The following is a 10,363-nucleotide window of genomic DNA, read 5'->3' on the forward strand; positions in this document are numbered from 1 at the left end:
AGATAGATAGATAGATAGACAGATTAGATGATAGATAGATAGATAGATAGAATGATAGATAGACAGATAGATTAGATGATAGATAGATAGATAGATAGATAGATAGATAGATAGATAGATAGATAGATAGATAGATAGATAGATAGACACACAGACAGACACACAGACAGACACACAGACAGACACACAGACAGACAGGAGCTGGGGCTGTTGCTCCATGGCTGAGCCTCACTGGGTTCAATCTCTCAGTACAATCAACCAATCAATCAATCTACTTTAAAAGTTCATGTGGTTGGGACCAGGGAGATGGCTCAGCAGAATAAATGTTTCCCTGGCAAGCGCAAGGGCCTGAGTTCAATCCCTGGTTCTGCAAAAAAAAAAAAAAGCTCATGTGGGACGGTGAGGGCATATCTCGTCTCCCAGCCCATCCCTCTGATCAACCAGGGTGAACTTCCCTTAGGGAAGTGTGTCCCACTCACACCATTGCCCACTGTTCTCATGAGCCCTGACTGACTCTCCCTGCCAGGCCCCAGATGCTAGGTCTAGGGGATTGCGGAGCCCATGGTCCACCCATGGTCCATGTAAGTGTGTCCCTGCACAAACTCCTGGCACCCTCACCCGAGCACCGACCTGAACAGTAACCCACCACCCTCACCTGCACACTCTCCCATCTCCCTCACTTGTATACCCACTTGCACACTCTCCAACCACCCTCACCTGCACACCCACATGCACACTCTCCCACCACCCTTACCTGCACACCCAGCTGCACACTCTCCCACCATCCTCACCTGCACACCCACCTGCACACTCTCCCACCACCCTCACCAGCACACTCACCTGAATGTCCACCACCCTCACCTGCACACCCACCTGCACACTCTCCCACCACCCTTACCTGCACACCCAGCTGCACACTCTCCCACCACCCTCACCTACACACCCACCTGCACACTCTCCCACCACCCTCACCTGCACACTCTCCCAGCCATCCTCTCACCTGCACACCCAAATAGCTGCACATGCCCTCCTGTGCACACCACCTCTGCTCCAGGATGAGGCAGCACAGTCTCTCCTGAGATGTGGGCCCCTTGGCCTTGGGTTCTGTGTCCTCCACAACTGTGATAAACCTGCCCTGTCCTCTCAGTGCTCTGCCTCCATGTTCTGTTAGAGCAGCCCAGGCCAGGCCAGACCAGAGAACTGGGCCCCCAGCAGACTCACACCTGAGCAGGTAGCACGGCCCCAGCAAGCACCTCACTGGCCCAGCTTTCCCCCGCATCTCCTGCATGCGTGAGCTCGTGCTCATCCCCTTTACCCATGGGACATAAGAGAAGCTCTCTCTGATGAAGGAACTGGGAAAGACAAGCATCGTGCTGTGATCTGCAGGATGGTAACTATATTTGGGAGATGGCTGAAGACAGAAAAGAGGATGTAATACCCAGAAAATCATCTGCAGTGCAGCAGGCAGGTCCCCTCCTGCCTAAGCCACCCCTCACCTGCAAGCACTGGCAGCCAGAGGGTCTACGCCTTCCTCTGAATCCTCATCCTCATCCTCATCTTCCTTGGGCGAGTTGTGCTGGAAGCCCAAGGACAGTGTCTGCATACTGCGACAGTTCTGGATGCAGAAGGATGACACCACGTGGTCCATGCGCGTGGAGAGGCTGACCTCGATCTTAGGGAAGTAGCCCATAGCCCTGCGCACGAAGGGCTCCTCCTGCATCTCATACAGGCAGTAGAAGAGCTCCAGCTGGCTGGGCTGGACCTGCAGCTTCTTGGCCTGGGCCTTGGCCTCAATCCACCTCAGCAGTGCCACTCTGACCTGCTGGGACACCCTACAGCTCAGCCTCTTCTCCAGGTAGGATGTCCTCTCCTGGTTGACAAGACCGAAGAGGAAGCGGACTACAAAAATCAGGTAGCCCTTTTCAAACTTGCCGTAGTTTTCCAGGAGGACAGCCACATCTCGCTGGGGAAGTGCCTTGTGGCTCCCTGCCAGCCCCAGCCCATCCTCCTCCTCCAGCAGGTAGTACATGGCTGCGAAGAACTCCTGGAAAGTCATGTGGATGAAGCTGTAGAGCTTCTCACAGTCCACCTCCTTCTGGAACAGGCTCATCCTCAGGAAGGCAGACACGGCCCCCTCCTGCAGGCCATGGCTCCTGAGGTCACACTCCTCAAACAGGACCTTCTGGTTCCAGATGCCATCGGCAGCCAGTGAGCAGAGCCCATGGAGGTGGGCAGACAGCTGGTGCTCATGACCACTGCCCTGGGCCTGCAGCAGGCAGGACAGGAAGAAGACGTACACAGCCGTGGTGGTCTTAGAGGTCTGGGCCAGGCTCTCCCCACGGTCCATGCACTGCTTGAGCCCGGTGCACACGATCCAGCAGACCAGCGGGATAAAGCACATGGTGAAGAGTACCTCATTCTCCTGGATCAGTGCGAGGGCTGCGCGGGCCTGCGCCTCACCCGAGAAGTACTTGAAGAAGTACTCCCTCCGACGGGCCTCGGAGAAGCCCAGCACCTCCACATGGCGTGGCCGCTCCAGCAGGTGCTGCAGCTTCTCCAGAGCAACCGGCCGGGTGGTGATGAGCAGCGAGGCCTTGGGCAGCAGCCTCTTCCGGATGAGGCTGCCCAGCAGTGCATCCCCTGGAGCTGCCGCCCGCCAGTCTGTGCACGGCGCCTCAGTGTGCTCGTCAAAGGCGCCCTGCAGCTCGTCAAAGCCGTCCAGGAGGAACAGGACCCTGGAGGACTTGCACACGATCTGGCCCACGGGGGGGCTGGGGTCGGGGCAGCAGCTAGCAATCAGGTCGCCCAGGCTCCTGGGCATGGCGAGGCTCACCTCCCGGCAGTGGATGTAGAACAGGTAGTCAAACTTATCCTGGAAGAGCTTCCCTGAGGCCCAGTCCAGCATGATCTTCCGGGCCAGGATGGTTTTCCCAATACCAGCCACACCTTGCACCACCACAGTGCGTACAGGCTCCACAGACTCCTCCTTAGGGCTGGGGTCGAACAGCTCCTCCAGCCTCAGCGGGCCTGGGGGGCTGTCCCGCAGCCTGCCCCCACCCATGGCCAGCAGCTCCTGTTCCCGCTCCTGCCGGCTGGGATGCTCCCGGACCATCTGGAGGCGTGTATAGCGCTTGTTGAGGTTTACACTCTCCCCCAGACGCGCATTCCGGTCCTCAATGCAGTGAAATCTGCTCCTCACATGTCGTCTGTATGTCCGGCAGAAATCTGTGGGGACACAGAGCCACACGCTGGGCAGGGCTGGAGCAAAGCTCTTTGCAGGGGTCAAAGAGGGTGAAGATCCAGGGTAGCTAATGCACGCACACATGTGGCCCACGGCCAGAAAACACGTCTCGTCATGTGTGTGCACACTGCCAGTGAGTCCATGTATTGGACAAACTCATACAGAAGCGGTCTGCTTTCCTAACAGCACAGCCACAAGACAGGGGCCAGAGACTGAGGCAGTCAGGCCAGTGGCACAGAGGCCGGGGGCTCTGGGCCAGGCCTTCTGTGAGTAGCCAGCAGCTGCTGCCAGAGCAGCCGCGCAGGAGGTCCTCCTGTGCCCAGATCTACATCTTGGCTGGGCCAGGCCTTGCACCCCTGGTGGCGAAGCAGAGGGAGGCCCGCCCAGCAGCTGCTCCACTCCAGACCTGCCCGCCGGCCCAGACCACAAGTCCAAGTGCCACCAACGTCTCACCCTTCTTCTTCCTACAAATGGAGATTCTGGAAAGGAAGCCCAGGAGGCCCATCCACTCTTCTTCAAGGCTGTCTTCCCGGCACTCCACTGCAGGGTTCTCTGGGCACAGAAGGAAAAACAGAAACTGGAAGGCCAGAAACTGGAATGCAAACACAGGTCACAGGCCCCGGCCCTGGCGCACTCCCAGGGAAACTGCCAGAGAGCAGGCAGCAGCATGCGGGCAAAGGCCCCGGTGTGTCCTCCACTCTTGTGGGGTAAGGACATCCAGGCACACACATTCAGCTGCAGAACTTCTTCCCAGCCTGAAGGCCTTGAGCAAGCTTGAGGCAGGCAACACCCTCGCCATGAGCTGTAAGCATCCAGCCCCGGGCCCGGCTCTGAGGTCTCCCCAAGAGCTGCAGGCCCTCCAGGAGGCCAGGCCCCGAAGGCCTCCCTTCCCTGGCCTCTCCAACACCCACACTCTCATATGGCTTTCCTTGGGCCTCCCAGGCTGAGCCCAGGGGCTAGGAGGAGCTCAGGGCTAGAGCACTTGCTCCGCTGTGCAAGGCCTGGGCTCAGCCCAGCTCTGCAGAAAAAGTGAAAAGGGTGAGAGTCAGCAGCCTGTCGCATCTCTAATTTAGTGCTTCAGAATTCTGGCTGGCTTTAGATTCAGCCACGCAGAGTCATGACTACTGGCCCTGGAGATTCTTCTCCATCCATCTGAGGTACGGCATGGGACTGGGGTACATTCACAGCCCCCACATGACCCCAACACAGCCAGTGGATAAGAATGCGACCAGAGTCAGCCCCCCGGGAAGCACAGACAAGAGAGGAGCAGTCAGCCCAGAGGCTCCTGCAGGACTCTACTTCTCCAGAAAGCACAGTGCAAGTCCAAACACAAGCCCACACAAAGCCGCCGCCAGGGGCCAGGGAGATGGCTCAGTAGAATAAGCACTTCCCGGGCAAGCGCGAGGGCCTGAGTTCAATCCCCAGTTCCACCAAAAAAAAAAAAAAGCCGCAGCCAATGAGAGCGAAGTCTCACAGGAGCCCAGCATGAGAAGGTGAGACCTGGCCCTGCTCTTTCTGCTCCAGCCTGGCTTGGCGCCACCACAGCAGCCAGGCAAAGAGCACCTTCCGGCTTCCTCGCGCTGCACCTCTGAGCAGAAGGGGCTGTGTGGCCAGACAAAGCCACGCAGGGTCACCATGCTGGCCTGGACTCCAGCCTGGTGCCCAGACAGTCTGGCTTGAGGGTTACACATCCATTTGCTGTGTGAGGCTTCGTGCAGCCAGCCTTGCCCTCCTCGGTGACTGTGCTCTAGCATCCCTCAGCCCACCCCTCTCCCTGCACCACCACCGGTCGCCCAGCCAGCACTTGCCCTGCCACATAACTTCCTGCTGATGGCCAAGCCTGTTCCCCTCCCACCACCTTGGGCTCTCCAGGGTGCCTTGCACCCTCTTGCTGTCCTTCCCTGCCCCAGCGTGCACACTGGGGTGCAGGGACACTCCTTGCCTGTTCCCATGCCCAGCGGTGGCCATCAGAGAACACTGTCCATGCACTGCATAATTCCTGGAAGGTATTCTTTCCTCTAGGTAGGAGACCAGCCAAGCAGGCACTGGGCATCACGAGGGGTCAGGGGAGAACAAGAGCACAGGGGGCCAACACCTGCCAGCAGTCAGACCGAGTCACAGCCTTGGGGAAGTCCCAGGGGGTGCCCTGGAGTGGAGCCTCTGAAGAAGGTGTGGCAAGAGACAGCTGCCCCATCTTCTCCGCCATGAGAGGAGGACCAGGAAAAGCCAGACCCTGCTGGAGACGGCCGTGAAGCACACTAAAGTCTGTGCATGAAAAGCCACCCGCAGCGAGGGACAACATCATGCGTCTAATAAGGATCAACATCCAGAAAGCAGAGAGCAGCAAAAATTCATTATGACATGGGAAAGGTTGACAGAGCCCCCACTGAAGAAGCCACCAAAATGATCAGGAGACCCACAGAAAGACTACAGTGGCGCCAGTCCTCAGGGAGATGCGATCAGAGCCACTGAGAGCCACTGAGAGCCACCGCCTCCTACTTATTAAGGTGACAGCTCAAAAAAGCAGAAAATGCCAGCGGTTCGTGAGGACAGGAAGAAGCCAGAACTTTGTGCACCATGGGTAAGAACAGAAGACTATAGCTGCTATAAAAAGATCGCCTGAAAATTCCTCAAAAAAAAAAAATTACATTCTTCACAGGGACCAGGGTTCTATCCCCAGTCCCACATGCCGTGCCAGCCCCACCCCCCGGGCTTGCTGAGACATCAATTGCACCTGGGCATCATTGCTCACACCTGTAATCCCAGGGCCGAGGGACTAAAAACAGGAGGATCACTATGAGTCCAAGCTGTGTAGTGAAACCTTGTACCAAATACATACATGAAGTTAAAAACTTACATTGAGGATTGCAGCTCAATCCTTACATTCCACATCTGCACATAAACTCAAGAGTCCAAATCAGGGTATGCAAAAGACTTGTGCCCACTGAGGTTCCATCTCTACTCACAACAGTGAGAAGTGGGATTTGCACAGGTGTCTGCCAGCATGGGTACACAGAAGCTACCAGTGCGTGTGCGCACGCACACACACACACACACACACACAGAGGAGTGGCACTCAGTGCCACAGGAGGAGCCTTGACAGGATGCCTGTGGCAAATCCGGGGGCTCCACTGTGCAAAACAAGCACCACCAGCAGCCAGCCCCAGGCTTCTCAGAGAGGAACCCGAGCAGTGAGCGAGCGCAGAGGAACTGAAACCAGCACTTCCGCTCCTGGCCACCGGGGCAGCGGTCACCTCTCTGGTGGGAGGGCTAAGGGGTTTCTGTTTTGCAAGATACAGAGAGCTCTGGAGGATGGTTGTGCAATGTCAAACCCACTTCCCCCGTGATGCTGCCGCACATGCTGGTAAGAGTACACTCGTGTCCAAGCGCTCACCCACTCACCCCACTCTGGCTGCTCCTGCTGTGCCTTCTCCTGCAGGTCTCTCCTGTGGATAGCACCGAAGATCCACGTGGCCATGGCCCACGCACGCTCCTCCCCATTGAAGGCGATCATGGCAGTGGCCAGGTCCATGTGGTCTGCCCGCTCCGTCTGGCCCCTCGGGAGCGGGGTGCAGCCCCTCTGTGGGGGGTAGTCCTCCAAGTACATCTTGAATTTCTTAAAATCTGTGTGATCCAGGTCCTCCAGGTAGCTGGCCAGCTTACAGCGGGTGCTGGCCATGTTCCTCAGCACAGCTCAGGGCCACGCTGGGTCCCAGGCATCCAGGCAAGGAGTGTCTTTCTGAGTCTTTACTCTGCTGGGCACAAGGACACAGGCCTGTGATCTAGCACTCAGGAGGCTGAGGCAGGAGGATAGCAAGTTCGAGCCCAGCCTGAGCAACTTAGCAATTTAATAAGATCCTGTCCAATACAAATAGTTTTACTCTAATTCCAACACTCAGGAGGCTGAGACAGGATCATTGCAAGTTCAAGGCCAGCCTGGTCTATAAAGTGAGCTCAAGGCCAGCCTGACCTGCATAGTGAGACCCTGTCTCAAAAACAGTAAAAATGATAATAATAATAATAATAATAATAATAATAATAATTTGAAAGGGCTGGAGATGTAGCTTAGGGCAAAGGTCTTGGTTTCCAGCCCCAACATCAGAAAAATGTCTGCTCAAGGAGAGCCCAGCTACCAAAACCTCAGCACTCTGCACGCATGTGGAAATCTCGTGGGGTGTCCTGTAAATGCTCACAGTTAAAAGCAACAGTTCAAAAATTTAGGGAGGTTTTTTGAAACAAGATTTCTCAATCAAATCGTGTTGATTTCTCAAATCAACACGATTTGAGGCCCAGGCAGAACCCAAACTCGAAGTGACCCCTGTCTCAGCCTCTCAAGTGCTAGGATTACAGGTGGATACCACCACACCCGGTGAAGTTAAAAAAAGTTTAAACTCAGAAAACTCACAGGAAAATGTATCAGGTGAGCATCACAAACCACCATTCTGTCCTGAAAAACGAGCCCAGCACTCACCAGGCAGCGAGCCTCACCCAGGAGTGTCCTGGCCGCAGAGAAACTGCCCTGCAGAGAGAACGCGGGTGAGCGCCAAGCGGGAGGCCCTGCCCAGCGCCCGGGCCTGGCCCGCTGACCCGCAGCCCCTGCTCTCAGTGGAGAGGTGGAAGCTGCTTTCATCCATCCAGCCCAAGGCTGCTGCTCCAGGTGCTGTCTTGACAGGAGCAGACAGCAAGGCAGAGGCCTGGAGAGGAGTCCTGAGACCTGCGACACAGACAGACAGCGTAGCGGCCACAGAGGATGCCCCCTTCCGGCCCACAGGAAACCGAGGACACCAGAGCGACCTGCCGCAGGCGTGTGCAGGACACAGAGGGCACACAGCAGTCCACGCTCCCGCAGCACGCACGGTCCTCCTACCCTCCTCGCACAGCCCCCGCGGCGCACAGACTTGGCGCAAGCTCCTGCCATCCCTGGGGGGGCGACAAGCCAACGATCTCATCTGATGGCTCTTGCCAGAATGAAGTGGGACCAGGACCTTTGTGTGTGTGTGTGTGGTACCAGGGATTGAACTCAGGACCTGTGCTTGCCAGGCAAGTGCTTATTCTACTGAGCCATCTCCCCGGCCCAGGACCAGGATTTGGACCAGAGGGCTGGGACTGTGTCTTCCACCATTAACTACATGTTGCATTCTGACAGAAACAAGCCAGGAACGGCAATGTCGCAGCACTCAGAAGGCTGAGGCAGGAATATCACCAGTATTGACTTAGAGGAACGACCTCAAAATAAAAAGTAAAAAGTGGTTCAATCCCCAACACCACATTTTTTTTCTTTTTCTGTGCTGGGCTATGATCCCATGACATCTCACATGCTAGGCAAGTGCTCTACCCTGAGCTGCATTCGCAGCACCCCACATAAACTTTTTTTAAAAATAGGTGGCTAAAGGCAAGCATACCCAGTGTTCACCCTGACTGCCGAGTCTCTTGCCAGGCTCAGCCCTCTGTCACCCTACTGCTTCCTTGAGGAGACATGGGGTTGCCACCAGTGTCATCTTCTGCACCACACAGCCCTGGCAATGATAAAGGAGACAGGGACTGCAGAAGGGGGCAAGGCCAGGAAAGAGCTTCCTCACCCACAGCAGGGCAGGCCTGCCGGCCCCTGCCTGCCCCGTCCTCCCATGCCCCCCGCTGTAAAGCAGGAGCCACCCCACACCAGGCCAAGGGACAGCAGGGGAATGGCACAGATTTAGGGTGGCCCAGGCCCTGAGGCGCAGGAAGGGTGTGGCTCTGCGTGGGCACAGAGGCTTGCCTCCCAGCCTCACCAGGCCAGCACCGCCTGCAGCTGGGCTTTCCACACTGTGTAAACCGCATCCTCCTGGCTATGCTGCCCTCACCCTCGGGAGCCCTGCTGAGCCCTGGGTGGGGAAGGACCCGAAGGCCCTTGTGGGTCGCATGACCCACACCCATCCCGAGGGGCTGGGCTTCACTGCCAACCTGGGAAGGAAGAGGTGACCAGATGGGGCTGGCCCAAGGCCCCGGGGTATACCAGGCATGCCCCGGGAGGCAGTGGCCAGCAGCAGTTCCTCACACGGGCAGTGATTCCACTCCTCACAGGATGCCTGTCCCTGGCATATGCACGGGAAGCACCTGGCATGTGCTGGGTGGGCCCAGGCCAAAAGCCTCCTGCCAACACCAAGAGCCAGACAGATGACCCGAGGCCACTCCCTGCTTCCCAGCAGCTGCAGACCCAGGCTCACCACATCCTCAGGGACCACCAAGGGCACGGCATTTCTTTGCTTTCTGTAGCACCAGGTGGGGATGGCACCTGCCTCAGAGGAGCGACCTTGAGGACATGGTTGGGTCTAAGATTCCAGTCTCAGATGTCCCCAAGGCTCCCATGTGGAAGGTGACTGGACCATAGGGTGCTGTGCCCAGCTATGCTCAGCAGTGGATTCATCGTAAATTGGAGCTGACTGCGAAGGCAGAAGGGACGCCGGTTGGAGAAGGTCACTGGGCAAGGCTTGGAAGGCAGGTTCTGTCCTGGCTCCTCCCTTTCCTCCCTGCCCTGGCCTGTGGGTAGAAGAGCTCCTTCACCTGGCCCTTCCTTTCATTTTGTCCTGCCTGGGAGCCAACCAACCACAGGCTCAAACCACAAGCCAAACAGACTTCTTGTCTGTCTCAAAAGTTGGCCATGCTGTCCCAGGGGTACAAAGTAGCTAAGGTACGTGGCATGAAAGCTGGGAGCAGAACCTGGCTGCTGTTACATGGCCCTGGCTTCAGAACCACTCCAGATGCTCTTGGAGCTGAGAGGAAGGGCGCCGGCTCTCACGGAAGTCAGGGTGCAACTGCAGACCAGAGTCGATGCAAAACAGGCTCCGTAGCCACCTGGGACGAGGGGAAGGAGCAGCAAGGAGTCTGACAGCACACCAGGCAGGAGGGCTGAGGGAGAGGAGCTGCTGGTCAGACCAGAGCCTGGGGTGGTCAGGCTAGGAAAAGTCTCACTCATCTGGTGAGAGGCGGCAAGGACTTGCTACATAGCTGAAGCTATCGTTGAACTCAAAAGCCTGCTGCCTCTGCCTCCAGAGTGCTAGGATTAGAGGCCTGTGCCACCAGGCCTGGCTCAAGTTTTATACTCAATGAAAATTCATTCCTTTATCAAAACAGACACACAGACCA

General features: G+C 56.9%; 1 protein-coding gene across 6 annotated transcripts in view; it reads right to left on the minus strand.

Annotated features, from left to right (window-relative positions):
• Nlrp3 (NLR family pyrin domain containing 3) overlaps window positions 1-9,629 on the minus strand; it is a 20,769-nt gene extending 11,140 nt beyond the window's left edge. For 3 of the 6 annotated variants that reach the window (XM_023707783.1, XM_023707785.1, XM_023707784.1), the window contains exons 1-3: window positions 6,644-7,170; window positions 3,695-3,793; window positions 1,497-3,225 (exon numbers count right to left, since the gene is read on the minus strand). In XM_023707783.1, coding sequence (XP_023563551.1) covers window positions 1,497-3,225; window positions 3,695-3,793; window positions 6,644-6,920 — 2,105 coding nt within the window. In that variant the 5' untranslated portion in view covers window positions 6,921-7,170. Of the gene's footprint in view, window positions 1-1,496; window positions 3,226-3,694; window positions 3,794-6,643; window positions 7,171-7,646; window positions 7,662-7,712; window positions 7,761-9,444 lie in introns of those variants that run through there. The other 3 variants (XM_023707780.1, XM_023707781.1, XM_023707782.1) reach the window with 3 other exon arrangements.
• Between the last annotated feature and the right edge of the window lie 734 nt (window positions 9,630-10,363).

The sequence above is a fragment of the Octodon degus genome, unplaced genomic scaffold, assembly GCF_000260255.1.
Source record: "Octodon degus isolate 3935 unplaced genomic scaffold, OctDeg1.0 scaffold00310, whole genome shotgun sequence".
Classification (NCBI taxonomy): domain Eukaryota; kingdom Metazoa; phylum Chordata; class Mammalia; order Rodentia; family Octodontidae; genus Octodon; species Octodon degus.